We start from the raw sequence: 24,277 nt of genomic DNA on the forward strand, positions 1-24,277 counted from the left end.
GAGTCAGACCCACCGGAGGGATGGATCCGCAGCAGCACAGCTTTGGGTGTTTGCGCGGTGCAAGCAAGTTCCCTGGCAGGAACTGGTTCCCTTTGGGATTTTGGCTGGGGGATGGACGAGGGAGATGGCGCTGGTGAGTGCCTTTGTTCCCCACCGAGCTGAGCTCTGTCGTCCGGGGCTCAACTACTCTCCCTCCCATTGTCCTCCAGTCCTCCCGTTCTCCAAGCAGAACTGTTAACTTATAACCTTCCAGATGTCAAGTCCCGCTTGCTGTTGGAACACACCCCGTCTGGCCCTTCCGCTTTTGCCAGCCAGACTCAGGGGATCTGCTTGGCCGGTGGGCCGCCCCTCCGCCCTGGCTCCCTCCCGCCAGTCCATGGAGCGTGCACTGCCTCTCCGCCCTTCCTATCCTCTTCTGTGGACGTCTCCTCTGCGCTTGGCTCCGGAGACTCCGTTTTGCTAGTCTTCTGGTGGTTTTCTGGGTTATTTAGGCAGGTGTAGGTGGAATCTAAGTGATCAGCAGGACGCGCGGTGAGCCCAGCGTCCTCCTACGCCGCCATCTTCCAGTGATAAAATGATGGGAAGAAGAGTTGAAAATGGGTCACCTCTGAGCTTTCCTTTGGATATTAAACAGTCCTTTTCTGTCTCCTAGTGATAACCAGGAGACGTTTGTTCAATTCCTTTTTTCTGTCATTCCCAGGTAAGCCTCTGAACATCCCTTGCAAAGCATTCTTTGGATTCAGTGGAGAGTCTGGACCAATGATCTACTGGATGAAAGGGGAGAAGTTTGTTGAAGAACTGGCAGGTCACATTAGAGAGGGTGAAATAAGGTACAGTACTTGAATTGCTTATTTTTTCTTTGCTCTCTTTGCAGTTGATCAATGGAACATCCTAGAAGAGCTTCTGCTTGGGATTTTAATTTCAACTCCAAATCATTCCATTTTCTAAAAGCTGATCTGGTAGAAAGAGTGAAGCTGACTGCCCTAAGAAATGCAAATGTGTAAGCTTCGAATATAAGGAAGTTTTCTCAGGTTCTAAGAATATACCATGGAGTGTAATAACCCCCTCAAATCTGCTTAAGCAAATTCCTTTGAATTTCCAAATCTTAGGCCACTGTTACTCCATCCAGCCATACCAAATGTCCAAACTTTGTAGGTGACTCCTCAGACTACTGGGAAAATGCTCATTTATTTACTCCCTAGGAACAGACAACTTTCATAGGTCATAAAAGTAAAGCTACAGTGACAGCAGTAAGCTACTACTCACCAAAATAACTGTGATGGCTCTTGTTGAATAGTATTTATTTTTCCCAGTACCCACTGCTCATCCTAAAAGTGACTGTCAGTTTAGCACCTCCCTAGACAGATACCACCTGTTACAGAAACTGTCCAGATACCTTCCTGGTACCTAGAAATGTATTCTATTGGTTTTCTAATCTTATTTAATATAAGGTCATTTGTCTTTATTCCACTGGATATTCTTTCCTGCTTTGTCAAAGATTAGTTGGCCATACGTTTGTGGGTCCATTTCTGGGTTCTCTATTCTGTTCCATTGATCTGAATGTCTGTTCCTGTGCCAGTACCATACTGTCTTGATGATTACAGCTTTGTAGTATAGCTTGAAATCTGGGATTGTGATGCCTCCTGCTTTGGTTTTCTTTTTCAAGATTGCTTTGGCTATTCGGGGTCTTTTCTGGTTCCATACAAATTTTGGGATTATTTGTTCTAGTTCTGTGAAGCATGCTGGTGTTATTTTGATAGGGATTGCATTGAATATGTAGATTGCTTTGGGTAGTGTTGACATTTTAACAATATTTGTAGTTCCTATCCAGGAGGATGGAAACTTTTTCCATTTTTTTTTGTGTCTTCTTCAATTTCTTTCATAAGCTGTCTATAGTTTTCAGCGTATAGAATTTTCATCTCTTTGGTTAGATTTATTCCTAGGCATTTTATGGTTTTGGGTGCAATTGTAAATGGGATCAATTCCTTGATTTCTCTTTTTGTCGCTTCATTGTTGGTGTATAGGAATGCAATCGATTTCTGTGCGTTGATTTTATATCCTACAACTTTGCTCAATTCATGAATCAATTCTAGCAGTTTTTTGGTGGAATCTTTCGGGTTTCCCATATAGAGTATCATGTCATCTGCGAAGAGTGAAAGTTTGATCTCCTCCTGGCCAATCTTGATGCCTTTTATTTCTTTGTGTTGTTTTATTGCAGAGGCTAAGACATCCAATACTATGTTGAATAACAGTGGCAAGAGTGGACATCCCTGTCTTGTTCCTGACCTTAGGGGGAAAGCTCTGTTTTTCCCGATTGAGGATGACATTAGCGTTGGGTTGTTCATATATGGCTTTTATGATCTCAAGGTATTATCCTTCTACAGTCTCTTCAGCAAGTGGTGCTGGGAAAACTGGACAGCAACATGCAGAAGAATGAACCTGGACCACTTTCTTACACCATACACAAACATAAACTCAAAATGGACGAAAGACCTAAATGTAAGACAGGAAGCCATCAAAATCCTTGAGGAGAAAGCAGGCAAAAACCTCTTTGATCTTGCCCACAGCAACTTCTTACTCAACACATCTCTGGAGGCAAGGGAAACAAAAGCAAAAATGAACTACTGGGACCTCATCAAAATAAAAAGCTTCTGCACAGTGAAGGAAACAATCAGTAAAACTAAAAGGCAACCAACAGAATGGGAGAAAATATTTGCAAATGACATATCAGATAAAGGGTTAGTATCCAAAATCTATAAAGAACTTATCAAACTCAACACCCAAAAAACAAATAATCCAGTGAAGAAATGGGCAAAAGACATGAATAGACACTTCTCCAAAGAAGACATCCAGATGGCCAACTGACACATGAGAAAATGCTCAACATCACTCATCATCAGGGAAATACAGATGAAAACCACTGATATACCACCTCACACCTGTCAGAATGGCTAATATTAATAACTCAGGCAACAACAGATGTTGGCAAGGATGTGGAGAAAGAGGATCTCTTTTGCATTGTTGGTGGGAAGGCAAGGTGGTGCAGCCACTCTGGAAAACAATATGGAGGTTGCTCAAAAAACTAAAAATAGAACTACCCTATGAACCAGCAATTGCACTAATAAGCATTTATCCAAGGGATACAGGTGTGCTGTTTCGAAGGGACACACGCACCCCCATGTTTATGGCAGCACTAATCAACAATTGCCAAAGTATGGAAAGAGCCCAAATGTCCATTGATGGATGAATGGATAAAGAAGATGTAGTATATATACACAATAGAGTATTAGTCGGCAATCAAAAAGAATGTAATCTTGCCATTTGAAATTACGTGGATGGAATTGGAGGGTATTATGCTAAATGAAATTAGTCAGTTAGAGAAAGATAAAAATCATATGACGTCACTCATATGAGGACTTTAAGAGAAAAACAGATGAACATAAGGGAAAGGGAAACAAAAATAATATAAAAACAGGGAGGGGGACAAAACAGAAGAGACTCATAAATATGGAGAACAAACTGTGGGTTACGGGAGGGGTTGTGGGATGGGGGATGGGCTAAATGGGTAAGGGACACTAAGGAATCTACTCCTGAAATCATTGTTTCACTATATGCTAACAAGCTTGGATGTAAATTTTAAAAAATAAAAAATACAGTTAAATTAAAAGTAATAAAAAAATAAAATAAATAAATAAAATGGCAGACATAAGCCCAACATATCAATAATTACATTGAATGTGAATGATATAAATATATAAAATAAATATAGAGTTTGCCAGAGTGGATTAAAAAATGACCAAACTAAAAAAAAGTAATAAAAGAAAATTTCAGTATCTGTAAAAAAAAAAGAAAAATAAAGGTTGCAGTATCTGTATTTGATGGCACTCAAAACAATTACCTTGAAGAAGAGACAAGTATCATTAAAATATTGTATCTTTGATGGGGCGCCTGGGTGGCGCAGTCGGTTAAGCGTCCGACTTCAGCCAGGTCACGATCTCACGGTCCGTGAGTTCGAGCCCCGCGTCAGGCTCTGGGCTGATGGCTCGGAGCCTGGAGCCTGTTTCCGATTCTGTGTCTCCCTCTCTCTCTGCCCCTCCCCCGTTCATGCTCTGTCTCTCTCTGTCCCAAAAATAAATAAAAAACGTTGAAAAAAAAATATTGTATCTTTGAAAAATGGTATCTTTGACAATAAAAATTTTAATAAATGGGAAAAAATGTCATTTGTATGAATAAGGGATATGTAATTTTTTTCTCTTACAGATAGCTCCCTGGTAGATAGACATCTATTTTTTTTTTTTTTTTTGGTTTTCTAATCCTATTTGGCATGATGTCTTTTGTATATATAGGGGATAGGTAATTTTTCTTACTCGGTCTATGAGATTGTCCTTTAATTTCAGAAATGGTGATATACAATGTACATTTTTCATTCCAATAGGAGTTGGGACCCTTCCACCTCTACTCACATTAAGAATCTTGTAGTGGAAGCCAATCTAATATTGCAGTGCAGTGCATCCTTTCACTTTTTTTATTGAATATGTAGCAGTGTGAAAGAAACAAGTACACTTTATATTATTTTCTATGATTAAATATAATTTATTATAGCTATTATGACAACTTCTCTTCATGTGTACACCCAACATGAAGAGAATTTTTTCAAGGAAAAAATTACATGAAAGGTGTCTGAATTAGTCATTCATCAGGGAAATTCAAATCAAAATCCCTGACAACACTTTATACTCACCAGGCTGGTTATAATTGAAAAGATTATAAGAAGTGTTGCCTAGGATGTGGAGAAATTGAAATCCTCATACACTACTGGTAGGAATGTAAGATGGCACAGCCACTTTGGATAACACTCTGGCAGTTCCTCCAATCATTAAACATATAATTATTAGCAATTCCCCTTGTAGGTATATAATAAAGAAAAATGAAAACATATATCTACACAAAAACTTGTATACAAATGTTCACTGTAGCATTATTCATAATAGATAAACGTGGAAACAACCTAAATTTTTATCAACTGATGAATGGATAAATAAAATGTAGTATGTTCATACAATGAAATATTATTCAGCCATTAAAAGGAATGAATAAAGTACTGATATACACTGCAACATGGATGAACCTTGAAACCATACTCAGTGAAAGAAGACAGTGGGAAAAAACTACAATATAATATGTCTAGAATAGGCATATCTATAAAGCCAGAAAGAAGATTAGTGGTTGCTTAGGGCTGGAGGAATGGAGGTATAGGGTTAAATACCTAATGTGTATGGGTGATATATTTTTTAGTGAGGTGGATACAATATAACATAAAATGCACTATTTTAAAGTGTACAAGTTAGTGACATTTAGTACATTCATGATTGTGCAACCATAACCACTATCTAGTTACAGAAAATTTTCATTACCACAAAACAAAACCCTGTGCCCATTAAACAGTCTGAAGCTTCTTTTGGAGGTGATGAAAATGTTACAAAACTGTGGCAAGGGTTGCACATATTTGTGAATATACTAAAAAACAGTGAGTTGTACATTTTAAATGGATGAATTGTATGGTATGTAAATTATATCTCAATAAAGCTGTTTTAAAAAAACTTCCAGTTGAATGCCTGGCACATAATAGATGTTCGGAAAAAATAATCAATATACTACTTTTAATTTTTTAATGTTTATTTATTTTTGAGAGAGAGAGAGAGAGAGACAGAGCATGAGCAAGGGAGGGGCAGAGAGAAAGGGGGACACAGAATCTGAAGCAGGCTTCAGGCTCTGAGCTGTCAGCACAGAACCTGACACGGGGCTCGAACTCACAAACCATGAGATCATGACCTGAGCTGAAGTCAGACCCTTAAATAACTGAGCCACCCAGGAGCCCCTCAATATTCTACTTATAAAGAATTCTTAACTATTAATTCCCATTTAAAGTTTAAGTTTCCTAATTACTAACACTTTATTAGCCTAATTACTAACACTAAGTTAAGGTTTATGAAATTAATGCAACTGAGTTTCTTTTAAATTATTTTAGAAGATACATATTTAGAATTTTTCTCAATATATTTGCCTGTAAAGGATTGTAAGGGTTACTCTTCATTTTTCAAAAAAAAAAAAAAAACTGATCCCCAAAGGACAAGTCATAGGTACAATGGTACATATTAGCAAAATTTCCACTACCAAAAAGCTCAGAGCTATGTTTTATGATCAGCGTAGTAGTTATATATGAACATAAGATAATTATCTCTCTTTCTCTCTTCATGAATGACTGAGTTTTTCTAAATAAATATATTTAATGGGGGTATAATTGGTATACAATAAACAGCACACAATTTAAAGTATACAATCTATAAGGGCTGATTGATTGATATATGTATACATCTATGAAATTATCACCATAATCAAGATAATGAACATATAAATTGCCCCACAAATTTCTCTTTTGTAATCCCTACCTCCTGCCCTACTTTCACAACACTGTTCTATCGCTATGAATCAGTTTGTATTTTCTAGAATTTTATATAAATGAAATAATGCAGTACGTGCTTTTTTTTGGTCTGGATTATTTCAGTTAACACAATTATTTTGAAATTCATCCATCTTATTAAATGTAGCAATATTTCATTCTTTTTTATTGCCAAGTAGTATTCCATTACATGGATATAAACTGGTTACTTGTTGATGGATATTTGGGTTGTTTCCAGTTTAGGGACTATTACACATAGAACTGCTATGAACATTCACATATGCATTTTTGCATGCCCATATATTTCTTTTTTTCTTGAATAAATAGTGAAACATGGAGTGGCTGAATTATATAGTGGGTGTACATTTACCTTTTCTAGTTCATTTTTTAGCTTTGTTTTAAAAACAATTTTTATTATAATTATAGATTTACAGAAAAAATTTGAATATAAGGTCTTAGTCTACTTGGTCTGCTATAACAAAAATTCAACAGACTAAGTGGTTAAACAACAAATATTTATTTCTCATGGTTCTAGAGACCAGAAAGTTCAAGATCAAGGCACCAACAGATTTAATGCCTGATGAGGGTTTACTCCTCATTCATAGATCGTTGTCTCACTACACCCTCACATGTCTTCACATGATGGAAAAGATGAGAAAACTCTCTACAGTCTCTTTTGTAAGGGCACTAATCCTATCCTTTAGGGCTTCTCCCTCATAACCTAATCATCTGCCAAAATCCCCATCCCCAATACCATCACATTAAAAATTAGAATTTAAAGGTATGAATGTTTGTTTGGGTGAGGTATAAACATTAAGTCCATAGCAGATAGTAAAGAGATTTTCTACATACCCTATGCCCAGTTTTCCCTGTTACTAATACCTTATTATGGTACATTTATTACAATTAATGAAACAAAATTGATGTATTATCATTAACTGAAATCCACATTTTATTCAAATTTCATTAGTTTTTACCTATTATTCTATTTTTTTTTTCTCCAGGATCATTTAACTTTTTAAAATCTTCCATGTGGTTATACCATTTTAAAAAAGAAAAGTTAGGCACTGCTGCTGGTGTCTAGAAGCAAATGATTAAAATAGTGAATGACAAAGCATACATATATGAAACATTTCGGTCTAGTCCAAGCCACTTTATTAGGTGCAAATGAACCAACCAGATAGTACTATAGGAAGTCAACCTTTCAGGACTTGCAAAATGCCATTATTTATTTGCTCTTGTTACATCTTCTTCCTCCACTTTCCCCAACCCTCCCTATAAAAAAGGGTGCATACGTATATTTGCAGTGGAAGCAAGTAACATGAGATTTGTTGTGAAATTTTTACACAACCCTACTGGCAAACTAGAAACACCTTAGAGAAGTGCAAACAAAGAGGCAGGGATTCCTAGCCAAGATAAACACACAGTCAGCCATTTTGTAATATTAATTATGTAATCTTGATCTATTTGAGAGCTTGTGTGGGTGCAGGAATTCCTTTAGGATACAGCCATTTATACTAACACAGGAGTTAATTACTAGATTCTGTCTTCTAGCTTCCAAAGCCAAATGTCCTTGAATGAAAGCATACAAGATTTTTATACAATATGGCAGATGGAATGAATCTGGTAGTTTCATTTTTTAAAAAATGCTAATCATGCCATTAATTCAATTAAGAGAAGATCTGCATTCTTTCATAGCCCACACATTTTCTCCAAAGAGAACAGTTCTGATGGTAGAATGCTGAAGATGTTAAGTTGAGGTTTCCTCTTGAAAGCATTTCTGGAAACAAAATTTCCTTCTGGATGCATGGCTCTCCCTCAGGTTACTGTATTTGCTTCATATTTTAATTGAATCATAGCTTTTATGTTGTGGATGCATATCAGAAGTACACTGCCCCATAGATCTAAGAGTGGGGAGTAAATAAATTGCTCTCAAGCAGTTGATTTATGGAGAGCGTACCACAGAGGCACTGTATCTGGCAGGAGGACTGGCCACACTGCCTAAGTTCTCAATTTCCTGGGCAGCAGCTTGATCCTAGAAGTATGTGTTGCAACTTTTTCTCTCTTAGTATTGTCCCTGAGGAATAGAGAACTTTGAAAAAATCTACCTAGGGATAAAGCTTGGATATTCACCAAAAGTTTGATGAAATAATGTCTTCAGACTTCAGTAAGTGCACAGTTCCCCTGGAGCTTGACTAGCATATTTGACCAAATCCTGAGGAGGATTTTGGAGTTATCATTTATTTGCTCTCTGGGTTACTTTTTTCTCTCTCTCTGGGTTACTTTGACCACAGTGACTCCTTGCACCTCCTGACTTGCAACCTATTGCCAAATCACCTCAGACTCCAATCTGAGCATACAGATTCTCCTTTAGCAGAAATTGGAATAGCCCTCCCAATTCTCTGATGTTGGTAAGAGACTGAACTCTAAGGAAATCTGAACCCAAATATAATATCCATTCACAATTGCCAGCCTATCCCTTTAACTGCATCCCAAATTTTCCAGTGAACCCAGAATATGTCATCTGTAGGGATGTTGAAGGAATTTGGTATGTGCAGTAGCATGAGCTGCATTTGTGCAAGCTTGGCTATTTTTATCTACCATTTTAAAGTCATTGCAACAAGCTGATTCCTATAAGCTCTACCATGTCTATTCAGAGAAGTGAAATAATTATTGGGAGGAGACCCAGTGGAAACTGTCATTAGGAAAGGACATCCTAATATTTGTCCCTCTGCTAAAATTTAACGGGAAGAATTTGCAAAGTGACATAAGAGAGTCATGAAAAAGAGTGGTAGTCATTGGGTGTAAGCATTCTAAAAAGGCCAATCTAGTTCCATGTCATTATAGAATTACCTTTTAATTAATCTTACCAGAGGCTTGAGAATTATAAAAAATAAAAGAATTTTCTAGTGAGGTATGTACTCCACAGTGCTAATAAAAAATATCAGAGAAATTGAACTCCTCCTATTAAACAACAATAGTCTTTAAGCTTGCCAACAGGTTTGTGAATTGCATCTGATTGTCAAAGGAGACTGAACGAATTTCAATGCAATTGCTTTGCCCCAATAGAGAGTAATTTTTCATTATAATTCTCACTTTACATATCTTCCCATCAATATCTTTTTTACCCCTTAGGCAGTACCATAAAACAGTTTACCAAATCTTTTATAATTCTTGAGCTGAAAAACATATTCAATTCATCTTAAGGTTTTTCAAACAAGCTTCTTAAAATGCAAATAATTTTACTTACTTTCAATTACTGAAAAACTATAAGTTGAATATGGGCTTTGTGTGTTTTTAGTTTTGGTTTCTTCACTCCTACTTCCACCACTTTCTGGCTTTCTGTTCTCATCTCTTTACCTTAACATCCTCTCCTTGAATGAGTAAAATGCTCTTAACAGAGAGGGGAATGTGATACAGCTATGAAAAGATTTTATTCTTGATATAAAGTGAGCCTATATTAAAGACCCCAAATAGCCTTTTCCTAACTAATCAATTAAAAAATATAGAGATGTGAATATATAGTTTGCCCCAAAATATAGAGAAAACTATTGAAGTCTCAGACAGCCCAAGGCAAAATGATGTGCTCTGTTTTGGCAACTTCTGACTATACTTTTTTCAGTGCCTTGAAGCACCCCACCTGCTCTGGCCTTCCTCAAATTGAGCTAACACACACACACACACACACACACACACACACACACACACACTTCTTTTCCCCCATTCTCAGCTTATCTCACTGGAAGAAGGAACACTGATCAATCACTTTGCCTTTGATCTAAATAAGTTTCAAATCTTATGACCTATGTGTGAATGTAGATTTTGTAAATCATGAGCAGGCTTCAATGGAAAAGTTAACTTTATAATCAGCATAGTTTTTACCTAGGGACAATCTGAATTGCCACCTATCTGAAGGATAAATTTTAGAGTGATGACTCTACTATTCACAGTTCTAGTTCCACAGTGGATCTTAGCCTTGACCAATGCCTAAAATATTTAAAGCTTACCTAAGACATACTTCTTAAATATCTTCATTTACTGAACAGACTATAGATGCCCAATCTCACATATAATGTCTTATATTAATAAGCACCTATAATTATTTAAAAAAACAATAATAATAGGAATACTAATAATTCCTATTCATGTTTTTATAAGACACGGTAGATTGCAAAAGCATTTTGGAATCCTAAACCACATTGGGATTTTCATGATAACCATCTGAGATAAATAGTATCAGTTTATTTTACAGAATAAAAAAATTGGTTTAGAGACTGAGGAAGATCTATCCATGCACAGTACCAATGGAGCCAGGGTAGTTCATTCACAGTACCAGTGGAGCTAGACCTGAATTCATCAAAATACAACTAGAAAGAATCCTCAGTTTCCCAGAATGCTTTGTTGTAGTGCACATTTGGGATGTAGAGTCAAAATCTGCGTGGGACTGAAAGAGTAAAAATCAGTCTGGGTGGAGAATAAGCAGCCCTGCTATTAATCAGCCTGGGAGGAAAGACAGATAAAACCAGCTGCAAAGTTAACAGAAAACCCTGTTTTTCCCAAGGTAATGCAGCAGTTGTAAAATGCCATAACGACCCCCACCTCCTTTGAATGGCTACTGATTTCTTACCAGTGATGACCCAGACCTACTTTGCTATTTTTATATGTTAGTGGGCATACCCAATTGCTAAGACTTGCATCATGACAGCTGTCAAACCCTAGTCAATCCTCTCTTCTCCAATGCTACCTTAAAAATCCCAACCTATCCAGAATTTATCAGGGCTTGCCTAGACTCTCCTCAGAATCTTCAGTGAAAATCCAAACATTATAAAAATGCTTTCTTCCTACCTTCAGTCAAGGAATGATCCACAATTACTCTGGAGTGTCCCACCTTCAGTGCATTCAGTCAATAAATCTGATTTTTTTTTTCAGATTATAGGCTTGATCCTGGTCTATGACTAATAAGGCTTTAATAGGCCCTAAAAATGACACTAAAAGGGGGCACCTGGGTGGCTCAGTCGGTTAAACATCCAACTCCTGATTTTGGCTGTTTGTGATCTCACAGTTCATGAGTTCGGGCCCTGCATCAGGCTCCCTGATGACAGTACAGAGTCTGCTTGGGATTTTCCCTCTCTCTCCCTCTCTCCCTGTGCGCCTCCCATGCATTCTCTCTCTCTCAAAATAAATAAATAAATAAATAACACTAAAATAAAGATTTTGTTTGAGATTTTTTTAACTGAAGCTGCTTCCCAGCAGCTTCATTTTATTTTTACTTACTTTTTATTTTTTAATTTTATTTATTTTGAGAGAGAGAAACAATGAGTGTAGAAGGGGCAGACAGAGGGAGAGAGAGACTCCCAAGCAGACTCTACACTCTCAGCGCAAAGCCCAATGTGGGTTCAAACTCACGAACAGTCAGATCATGACCTGAGCTGAAATCAAAAGTCTGACGCTTAACCAACTGAGCCACCCAGACACCCCTAAGAGTTTTTTTAAACATACTTCTATTCTTGATATCTTCAATCATCACTTCTGAACAATGATTACTCATACTCATAATAATAACCTAGAGATGGTGCACCACAGGAGGGCTCACTTTGGTTTAAAGGACCATTTAGGATGAATGGAAATTGGAATTAGACATTTTCTTTTATTTTATTTTGGAGGGAATCAATCTCTACCCTTTATTTCATGCTATATTTTTTAAAAATCCAGTTTTGTTGAGGTATAAATATAAAAATCTTGATTGTGTATATTTAAAGTATACAACATAAGGTTTTGGTATATATTTACATTGTAAATCAAGCTAAGCCACAATCAAACTAATTAACCACCACCATACATAGTTACCATGTTTTTGTGTGTATGGTGAAAACATTTGAGAATTACACTCCTAGCAAATTTCAAGTATACAGTACCCTTATTACTAAATGTAGTCATCATGCTGTACATTAGGCCTCTAGAACTTATTCATTTTATAGCTGGATGACCAGCATCTCCCCATTTCTTCCACCCTCCACCTTCTGGTAACCACCATTCTATTATGCTACTATGAGTTTGGCATTTTTAGGTTCCACATAGAAATCGTATCATATCATACAGTATATTTCATTCTTTGATTTATTTTACTTAGCAAAGTATTTTTCAGGTTCTTTTATGTTGTTGCAAATGGCAAGGTTTGCTATTTATTTATTTATTGTTTATTTTGAGAGAGAGAGAGAGCGAGAGAGAGAGCAGGTGCACACGTCAGGGAGGGGCAGAGAAAGAGAATCCCCAGCAGGAACCACACTGTCAGTGTGGAGCTTGATTCAGGGCTCAAACTCACGAATAGTGAGATCATGATCTGAGCCAAGTCACACACTTAACGGACAGAGTCACCCAAGTGTCCCAACGTTGGCTTCTTTTTTAAGATTGAATAATATTCTACGGTATGTATGAACCACATTTTTCTGACTATTCATCCATTGATGGGCACAGGTTGTTTTCATATCTAGGCTATTATGAATAATGCTGAAATGAACATGAGAGTGAAAATACCTATTTGAGATCCTGATTTCATTTCCTTTACATATATACTCAGAAGTGGGATTTCTGGATTGTATGGTAGTTCTATTTTTTTGATGTTTATTTATTTTTGAAAGAGAGAGAGAGAGAGAGAGAGAGAGAGAGAGAGAGAGACAGTGTGAGCAAGAGAGGGGCAGAGAGAGAGGGAGACACAGAATCTGGAGCAGGATCCAGGCTCTGAGCTCTCAGCACAGAACCTGACATGGGGCTTGAACCCATGAACTGCAAGATCATGACCTGAGCCAAAGTCGGACACTTAACCAATTGAGCCACCAGGCGCCCCTATTTTTAATATTTGAAGAATCTCTGGATTGTTGTCCATAGTGGCTGCATCAGTTAATATTCCAACTAACAATGTACAGAGTTCCCTTTTATCCACATCATGGCCAACAATTTTCATCTTTTGTTTTTCTGATAATAGACATTTTAACAGGTGGGAGATGATAACTCATTGTGATTTTGATTTGATTTCCCATTTAACAAGCAATACCCATTGGCCATTTATATGTCTTCTTTGAAGAAATATCTATTCAGGTCATCTGTCCATTTTTAATAAGGTTATTTGTTTGTTTTGTTTTGTTTTAATATTGAGTTGTAAGAGTTCCTTATATGTTTTGGATTTTAACCCCTTATCAGATATATGGATTGCAAATATTTTCTCCTATTCCCTAAATTACATCCACTCTCTTTTTTGAGAGAAATATAATTGACATACAACATTAGTTTCAGGTGCACAACATAATGATTTTGTATTTGTATATATTGCAAAATGATCACCACAAAAAGTCTAGTTACATTCGTCACCATACATAGTTATAGAATTTTTTTCTTATTATTAACTATAGTTGCCATGCTGTACATTACATCCCCATCAACTTATCTATTTTGTAATTGGAAATTTGTACCTTTTGATTCCCTTCATTCATTTTGCACCCCCCCCAACCTCCTGCCTCTCCACCGATTTAGCCTCTGTATTTATGAGCTTGTGTTTCTTTCTTTTTTTAGATTTCACATATAAGTGAGACCATATGCTCTTTTAGCAGCTTTTTAGTTTGATACAATCCCACTTGTCTTTCTTTTTTGTTTGTTAGTTATTTGTTTTGCTTCTCTTGCCTATGCTTTTGGTATAATACACAAAAAATCATTGCCTAGATCAATGTCAAAAAGTTTTACCCTATGTTTTCTTTAGTAGTTTTATGGTTTCAGGTCTTATGCTTAAGTACTTAATCTTTTTTGGGTGGATTTTTATATATGATGTCAGGTAAGGATCCAATTGTATTCTGTATGTGGATATACAGTTTTCCCAATAGTACTTATTGAAGAGACTATACTTTCCCCATTGTGTATTTCTGACATGCTTTTTGAAAATCTGTTGACTGTAGATTGTGGATTTGTGGATTCTTCATACTGTTCTATTTGTCTATATGTCTGTTTTTATACTAGAGCCATACTGTTTTGATTATTGTAGCTTTTTGATGTAATTTGAAATCAGGAAGTATGATCCCTCCAGCTTTGCTCTTCTTGTTCAAGATTGTTTTGGATATTTGGGGTCTTTTGTGATTCCATATATTTTAAGATTTTTTTTCTATTTCTGTAAAAAAATGGCATTGGGATTTTGATATGGGTTACACTGAATCTATAGATCACTTTGGATGGTGTAGACATTTTAACAATATTAATTCTTCCAATCTGAATACAGGATGTCTTTCCATTTATCTGTGTTTTCTTTAATTTCCATCATCAACATTTTATAATTTTCACTTTACACATCATTCACCTCTTTGGCTAAATTTATTCCTTAGCATTTTATTACTTTTCTTGCCATTGTAAATGGGATTGTTTTCTTAATTTCCTTTTCGTGGCTTCTCTAGTTTTAATTGAGCATTTTATGTGCTCTTATTTTGTCTTCTCTCTTAGCATATCAATTATACTTTTAGAAAATCTAGTGTTAGGCCTACAGTTTGCAATAACATTTACAACTAATCTAAGTTCACTTTCAAATAATACTATACTGCTTCACATGTAGTGCAGGTACCTTATAACAGTCATAAATTTCAATTATCCATAAACTATAATCATCATATAGATTGATGCTATTATTTTGCACATTTATAACTTAACTTTATTGAAAAGTGATTCACAAATATACTTGTATATATTTAAAGTATATAATGTGATTATTTTATATACATATACATTGTAGAATGATTACCAAGATCAAGATAATTAACACATCCATCGGTTAGCACAGTTAACATAAATAAATCTTTTTTTAAATGTGGTGAGAATGCCTAAGATCTACTCTCAGCAACTTTCACATATATAATACCATATTATTAACTATAGTCTCAGTGCTATACATTAGGTCCTCATAACTTTTCTTCTTATAACTACTATTATTGCTATTATTATTTAAAACAAACTGTTACATGTTTGATAAATTATGAATAGGAAAAATAAAATGTTTTATCTTAATTTATTCTTTCTCTAACACTATTTTTTTTTATTTTTTAATATATGAAATTTACTGTCAAATTGGTTTCCATACAACACCCAGTGCTCATCCCAAAAGGTGCCCTCCTCAATACCCATCACCCACCCTGCCCTCCCTCCCACCACCCATCAACCCTCAGTTTGTTCTCAGTTTTTAACAGTCTCTTATGCTTTGGCTCTCTCCCACTCTAACCTCTTTTTTTTTTTCCCCCTTCCCCTCCCCCATGGGTTTCTGTTACGTTTCTCAGGATCCACCTAAGAGTGAAACCATATGGTATCTGTCTTTCTCTGTATGGCTTATTTCACTTAGCATCACACTCTCCAGTTCCATCCACGCTGCTACAAAAGGCCATATTTCATTTTTTCTCATTGCCACGTAGTATTCCATTGTGTATATAAACCACAATTTCTTTATCCATTCATCAGTTGATGGACATTTAGGCTCTTTCCATAATTTGGCTATTGTTGAGAGTGCTGCTATAAACATTGGGGTACAAGTGCCCCTATGCATCAGTACTCCTGTATCCCTTGGATAAATTCCTAGCAGTGCTATTGCTGGGTCATAGGGTAGGTCTATTTTTAATTTTCTGAGGAACCTCCACACTGCTTTCCAGAGCGGCTGCACCAATTTGCATTCCCACCAACAGTGCAAGAGGGTTCCCGTCTCTCCACATCCTCTCCAGCATCTATAGTCTCCTGATTTCTTCATTTTGGCCACTCTGACTGGCGTTATTTCATTATGTAGATCCAAATTTCTGAACTATATCATTTTCATTTTTTTCTGAGGAACTTCTTTTAACACTTCTTGAAAGATAGGTCTAATGGAAACAAGTTCCCTCAGTTTTCATTTGTCTGAGAAAGTCTATTTATCCTTCACTTTAGATAAATAACTTATATGGATTCAGTATTTTAGGTTGTTGGGATATTTTTCACCACTTTGAATATTTCACTCCACTTTTCTTGCTTGCATGGTTTCTAAAGAAAAAGTCTGATGTATTTCCTATTCTTGTTCTTGGAGAGGTACTTTTATTTCCTTTGGATTATTTCAAGATGTTCCCTTTGTTTTGATTTACTGCAGTTAGAATATGATATATCAAGGTGTACATTTTTTAGTATTCATTCTGTTTGGTATTCTCTGAGCTGCCTGCAATCTTTGGTTTGGACCGTTTCATTAACTTTGGAAAATTCTCAGCTCTAATACCTTAAATATTTCTATTGTTCTCTTCTTTCTTCTAATTTTGGTATTTCCATTACATGTATCTTCCTCTTTTTGTAATTATCCCTTGGGAGTTATATTTTGTTCCATTTTTTCAGACTTTTTCCCCTTTACATTTTAGTTTAGGAATTTCTACTGATATATCTTCAAGATCACTAATTCTTTCTTCAGCTGTGCCCAGTCTATTGATAAGCCCATGAAAGGCATTCTTTATTTCTATTACTGTTACTGTGTTTTTTATTTCTAGCATTTTCTTTTGATTCTTTCTTAGAATTTCTATCTCTCTGGTTACATTGTCCAATACTGTTGATATATATTGTTCGCTTGTTCCATGGAAGCACATAACATATTAAACATAGTTTTCTTGCATTCCCAGTCTGATCATTCCCAAATATCTGCCATATCTGATTATGGTTCTGATGTGTACTTTGTCTCTTCAGACTACATTCTTTGGGGTTTGGGTTTTTGTTTTTTTGTTTGTTGTTTGTTGTGTTTTTGCTTTTTGTTTTTGTTTCTGTTTTGCTTTTTAATATTTTTTGGTAATATTTTGTTGTTGAAAGCCACACATTATGCACCAGGTAAAAGGAACTGAGGTAAATAGGCTTTTAGTGTGAGATTTTATGTTTATCTTGTTAGGCTGTGTTTACTCTTTGCTATAGTTGTAGGTATAAGAGGCTAAAATTTCGTAGAATGTACATGTTTATGTCTCCACTGTTTTCTTTGTGTTTTCCTAGAGACTGCTTTTTAAATAGGGTCTGAGCTTTGCAGTTATTTCAGCTGAAAGCCCTTGTTATCATACAGGAGCCTGATTGGTGGTAAGCATTCTATAATCTTATGATAAAGTCTCAGTCTTTCATGGAGCCTGTGCCTTTGAATATGACCTTCACAACTGCTTCTCAGCTTTTCTCCTCTTTTTAAGTGAGACAGGAAAGCTTGAGGGGGTAGCTGGAGTTTAGTATTGCAGTTCCCTTCCCTCAGGTAGGCTAAGTTTGGTAAAATTCAAGTAATTTAGGCTCTGATAAAAGAATTTCCCTTAGGGACAGGCCTTTGTTAAGAAGCATGGAGTGCTCTGGGATGATTGTTTTTATTAAATCCTCTGACATAATTATAGGGAGATCTTTCTGTGATCTTCACCCTGAGATCCTGGTAGGGTTCCCAGAAGCAAAACTCATGAAAATGTGGGGTATTCCAAAGATTACATTTCATGGAGTTTTTAACTCTCAGGCTAGTCCATAGTGGGCCTACAGTGACTTATCAGTTATAGTTTGTTTCTACCTGTGCTGGCTCTTGCTCCTTGGTTTCTGCTCCCAATATACTGGGATTCTCAGTATTTGCTTCTTTCTCAAGTTTTGGGGGCAACGGTTTGCCCTGTGTCCTCAGCTCATTGTTGGATCTAATAATTGTTCATTTTAATTTTCTTCAGCTCTTTTTCTTATTATAAGGATGAGAGTGACAAATTTCAAACTTTTACTAGTTTTTAAGACGAGATCTTAACTGAAACTTTTGAAGGTGGTGATTCCTGTAAACTAAATTATTATTTTCTAATTTTTCCAGTGTTTGCTGTTACATGTTACTTGCTTTTCCCGTTAATTCTTCAAATAAAATGCTTCAGAAGTTATTTGAAATATATCACAGAATCTCTTCATTTTTATCCTCTGTTCCAAAACCAATCCCTTCAGTGTCTCTCTTTCACACATTCTGCAAAATTTATCTTCCATCCCAGAAAACACTCCCTTATTCCTTTTGTCTAGGCAGACTCTTCTCAAACCTTTTCCAGCTAATTTATTCAATAATAGTCAAAGTCGATTTTAAGCATAAACTGTACCACTCTTCTTTACTTCATTATGTCTACATATTTTTTTTTCAACTATGTAGATCTTTTCTCTTGTTTAAATTTTAATGATTTCTGAGAACAGGGACCTGTTTTTTAATGCTTATATTTATCTTACACTAAATGTCTAGCCCAGAGCTATGCACATATTAGGGGACTGACAAAGAATCATTGGTTGACTGTTATATATCAATATTTGTTAGGAAATTGATTGCTTTACTGAGTGATTTGTAAATATAAACATCAACTGACTCTTTAATTCCCCCAAAGCAAATCACTTCTAGATTTTCAAGAGCTGATAATTAAGACACCTCATATATATTAATAGATGGACGAAGGATCATTTTTCAGATTCTTTCTGCAGCCTGTGAAGATCTGTTTTTGGAAACTGCATTAGAAATGAAGAGGGAAATACTGGGTCTGAAAGGACAGGATCAGTTTTCTTCCTCATGCCTGACAGAGGCTGTGGCTTCCCTACACATGAAGCTTTAAATCAAACTTAATTTGTGGTGCTTAAGCAGTTTCTGACACTAAAGGGGGTTCTTCCATAGCAGGTTACATAGAACTAAAAGAATTGCGTGTAGTAAGATTAACCCATAGCACAGAGAAAATGGAGAAAGTAAAACTCAATACAAACTGTGAACACAGTAAATTCCCATTTTTCCCTTGGTTAGGTCTATGTTGAGAAAGGAAAACTACAACATTAACCACGAAGAAAAAGGTTAATAGAAAGACTATCAGTAAAATGTGGTTAAGACAATTCTTACATGTGTCTAGTTCAGCAATGGTACATAAATTTAAAGGGCAGGAGATTTAAGTTACAAATGTCAGTATTATGAACTCTCAGATATGTGTATCATTGGGAGGGTACAGACACAGGGTAAATTTTAAAAGCATGTCTATTTGGAATATAATCTGAGCTTCATATTTCAGTATGGGAGACTCTTAGTTTCCAGGAACTCTCTTCCACCAACCCAACTTTAAGCCCTTCTTTCTCTCAAAGGGGAACCAGAAGAGATTAAGCCAACTGAATTTTAAATATCTTAATATATTAATATATAAATATTTAAATATATTAAATTATTAAATATTTAAATATATTAATATAGTATAAATATAAATATTTTTGTAGGAGCCAAAATGTAAATTATCTGCCTTTGATAATGAAATGTTGATGTTTAATAACATTCCTTTGCATGTGTATAGTGCTATTCACTCTTTCAATTACTTTAACCTATTTTACCCTCACGACAAAGTTGAGTATGGTAGGTATTTTTCCCAACTTAAAGCTGAGTTAATTTAAGGCACATTGACTTAATGACTTTGTAAGGATCCAGCTTGAGCTTGTAAATTTGAGGCCTGCATGTAGAACCCGGTTTTCCCTGAACATAGTTGTCTTTTCCAGCTTTATGCTAAATGCCGGCAAATCAGAGCATTTGTCTTTGCATTCATAACCAAGTGTCCAAAAAGGAGAATTAACTCCAGTGCTCCAATTTTCTATCTTGCAAAAACATGTATTTAAGAAACTCACCCCAGAACTTAAGGGCAGGATTGCCACCATGTAGACTTGTTTTCTTTGGTCAAAGGCAGGAGACAGAAAAGATAGCAGGGTGCCCACTATCACTTCATTCAGGAGGCAGCTGACCATTGGTGAGAATATAACTTTCCAAAGAAACAAGAGGCACACTCCTTAGGAAAGGTTCCTGGCAACTCAGTTCCTCTGTAAAGAACACTTATTCGTGGCCATTCAAGGCCCTTTGCAACTTCACTTGAGAAAGCAAAAAGCAGGACTATGAGAAAATGTCATACAGGGCAGGGTTCTTCCTGTGAGGGGCGAAGGGAGAAAGACAAAGGGAAACAATGTCTGGAAAAGGCAGGACCATGGCAGTGGGCTAGGATCATTGGCAGATTAAAGCACAGGGCACATGCCTGTATTACACAAATGCAGGAGAAAAGTGGAAAACAAACTTCTCATGGTTATTCGGATATAGAAGGCCACTAACCACTTTCAGTTTACTTCCTATAAGGCAACCATTTTTAAAGCTCACTTCTTTACTTTCTTACCCCCTGTTGTCAAAACTAACCTCAAACGCAAACACTACACCTATCAATTTTTTCCCTTCTTGCCATGGTACAAAAATCTAATTTGTTTTCATAAATTCAGCTTAGAACGTGGAGCCCAGTGTTTCCTCCTTTTTGCTACACAAATCATGTTGGCTTATTTATCAAAGCCTACTGGCATGGTAATATTTCTTTTTGCTAAGTGAATTCCTCACTTCTTTCCTTTTCCATCTGATCTTCACATCAAGAGTCACTTTTTGTGTTTTCTTTTTTTTTAATTTTTGTTAATGTTTATTCATTTTTTGAGAGAGAGAGAGAGAGAGAGCGAGCGGGGGAGGGGTGGAGAGAGAAGGAAGCACAGAATCTGAGTAGGCTCCAGGCTCTGGACAGACAGCATGTAGCCTGACGGGGCTCAGACTCATGAACTGTGAGATCATGACCAAAGGTGAAGTCAGACGCTTAACCGACTGAGCCACCCAGGCGCCCCATTGTGTTTTCTTTTTGAAGGTTCCATACATAATACCCAGTCAACATTTGCCATACCCAATGGAGACTTTGTGAGCTACGTAATCATCTGCAATTTTTGCATGACTGGTCTCTCCCCATATCAGACGAATTCAACCAAGAATACTGTCTTTATTTCAGGCTCCTCAAAGAGCATCTTGGAGAAAAAGAAGTTGAGTTGGCACTCATCTTTGATTCAGTGGTGGAGGCTGACCTGGCAAATTATACCTGCCATGTGGAAAACCGAAATGGACGGAAACATGCCAGTGTTCTGCTGCGTAAAAAGGGTATTTATTTTTTTAACTATTACTATGGTTTGTTTAGCTACCAGGTAACTATTGAAGTTAAATATGCTTACTGGCCTTGTTTCATCATTTAGCACAAATTTCTATTAAGCATTTTGTCTTTTTAAGGAAAAATATCTCTATCGCTATGGATAGTAGCATAAAATGCCTATAATCTTCTATACCATTAGGAAATAGATTAAAAAATGAAATATTGTTATGTGATAAGTTCAGTGAAATAAAATGTACCTTAGTTATAAGTATTACATAAAATTTAATACGTATTGGCATTCAAATTTTTCTCTATATTTCACCATCTTATATTGCTTAAGTGAAAAACTAGGGATTTTATTATTGAATGAGAAACAAAGCCACTTTTTTATTCCCTGACTAAAATAGAAATAATAAAGAGTATCATAATATTCTTATAATTGTCATAATAAACATTATACATAATATCTCATGATGTGACCTGGTATTAAGAGGCCTTTGATAGGTACATATATTTTAAAAATAATTTGGCATTTATGGAAACCCCTCTCTAACTTTGTTTTCTGATGGGGTGGAAATTGTATATAATGGGCAAAGAAAGTAAATTTATAAATAAAGGAGATAAACGCAAATATAGGAACAACAATCCCAGCAGCTGGAGCAGCTTCTGAGATTGGCTCTTACCCTGTCACAACTCTTGATTACTGCAAAAGGCTAAATATTTCTGTATGTATGCATCTGGCAAAGGTTTTTGTAAATGTAACAGAACAAATGTTCTCAATCAATGTTTTTGTTGTCTAGGCTATAGAGCAATAGAACACATTCAATCAACAAGGTCACTAGTTGTACCTCTTAACCAAGATGGAATTTCTATTTTCCTGCCAACCCTAGTACTTGACCTTGACCAGCAGTTCTAGGAGAAGCAAGAAAATGTCATTATTCTGAGAATAATGCTTTTATCTCTCTAGTACCATTTCTTATTCAGTTGGACTTGATTCCATCTTAAAATAAGGGCGTTGGGTTTTTTTTTGTTTGTTTGTTTGCTTGCTTGTTTAGTATAAAGGAGTGTAATAAGGAAAGTAAAATCAGGAAACCCTGGTTGAGTAGATCCTTGTTCAGCCATTGATTCAGTAGGACTAACTTGTCTGATTAAATATCCTGAACCTCAGTTTTCTCATCTGTAAAACAGGGATAATAATATCGACATTGTAGAGGCACTTTGAGACTCAAATGATAATTATGTAGTGTAAAATATACCACACTCAGTGTTTGTTATTATACAGAACTTGAATTATTTCTCCTGTGCACTAGGCAACCACATAAGTCCACCTACATAAAGGGCAGACATTGATCATGTCCAGATACCTTATGGCAAAGATCACTTTGTTCCTGCTCATTCCAGTCTTATTTTAGGCTCAGAGATCATCCAACCCAGGGTTTTCAGCACCTCTGTATCTTCAGAAAATTGGGCAATGTCTGGCCACTAATTAATACTTAGAACCTGTCTCATTAATGAATGAATAAGGTTATCTATTATTATTGAAGATCATGTATAGCAAGTATTGTGCTAAGTACTGGGAAATAGAATGATGAATAAAATAGACATCCCCAAGCCTGGAAGGGTACAAAGAAAGGTAAATATTAAACATTAAACAAAAAATTGGGGGCACCTGGGTGGCTCAGTTGGTTGAGAGTCCAACTTCAGCTCAGGTCATGATCTCAGGGTTCATGAGTTTGAGCCCCACATTGGGCTGTGTGCTGACAGCTTGGAGCCTGGAAACTGCTTTGAGTTCTGTGTCTCTTTCTCGGCTCCTCCCCCTTCATGTTCTGTGTCTCTCTCTCTCAAAAATGAATAAACATTTTAAAAATTAAAAACAAACAAACAAACAAAAATTGCACAAGTGTTACTGCTATGAGGAAAAACAATGGTGGTAGCAGGGTTCCTATCAGTCAGCAGGGATAGAAATAGCCTTATCTGAGTTTAAAAATAAATTTATTTCTATTTAATAAGTAAAACAACCACTAGCACCCCTTAAAATTTCTAATAATCTGACAGTAGAAACCAAGGCACACTGTAAAATTGCTACCTCCCATGGCTTCCTCAAGGAAACATGTCTAAAGCATGAATAACTAAGAATATTAATTCTCATCTTTCTCATCTCCATATATTAGAGTTCCCCAGAGTTCAGGTCACCTCTTCTCATTCACTTCCTAGATGATTTCATTCCAACTCTATCTCATGGTTTTGCTTATTGCATATATGCTGACAACTCCTAAATTTATATATCTAGCCTGGTCATCTTTCCTAAACTCCAGAATTGTATACCTAACTGCCTATTCAACAGCTACTCAAAAACTCCACTAGTGGATGTATCTAGTAGGCATATCAAGCTTCATTTGTCCCAAACAAGAATTTTGCTTTCTCCATCCTATAAACCTGATCCTCCAGTTGCCTTCTCCATCTCCATCACCATCCTTCCAGTTGCTCAGGCCAAAATCCTAGGAGTCAACCTTGACTTTTTCTTTTCTCTACTCACATGCTATATCTAGTCCACCACCAAATCCCATGGCTCTACTTTCAAAACATGTCCAGACTCTGATGTCTTTCCCCACATTCACTGTTAATGACCCTGGTCTGAACCACCAGCATCAATTGCCTGGCTCACTGCAATGGCCTCCTAACTGGCCTCCCTTCTTCTTTCCTGTCCCTTGCAGTCTGTGCTCATCACAGCAGCCAGACAGAGTGATCCTTTTCATATATAACTTAGAACATATTATTCCTCTAATCAGAACCCTCCAATTATAGAACCCTCTCCATTACACTTAAAATGAAATCCCAAATCTACACTATGGCCTACAATGCATGACAATCTATT

General features: G+C 36.2%; 1 protein-coding gene across 1 annotated transcript in view; it reads left to right on the forward strand.

The window, feature by feature from the left end:
• Window positions 1-24,277, forward strand: part of IL1RAPL2 (interleukin 1 receptor accessory protein like 2) — a 1,151,998-nt gene that overhangs the window by 1,099,253 nt on the left and 28,468 nt on the right. Inside the window, exons 7-8 of the mRNA XM_058713967.1 lie at window positions 701-830; window positions 21,268-21,413. Coding sequence (XP_058569950.1) covers window positions 701-830; window positions 21,268-21,413 — 276 coding nt within the window. The remainder of the gene's footprint in view (window positions 1-700; window positions 831-21,267; window positions 21,414-24,277) is intronic.

This window comes from Neofelis nebulosa, chromosome X (genome assembly GCF_028018385.1).
Source record: "Neofelis nebulosa isolate mNeoNeb1 chromosome X, mNeoNeb1.pri, whole genome shotgun sequence".
NCBI lineage: Eukaryota > Metazoa > Chordata > Mammalia > Carnivora > Felidae > Neofelis > Neofelis nebulosa.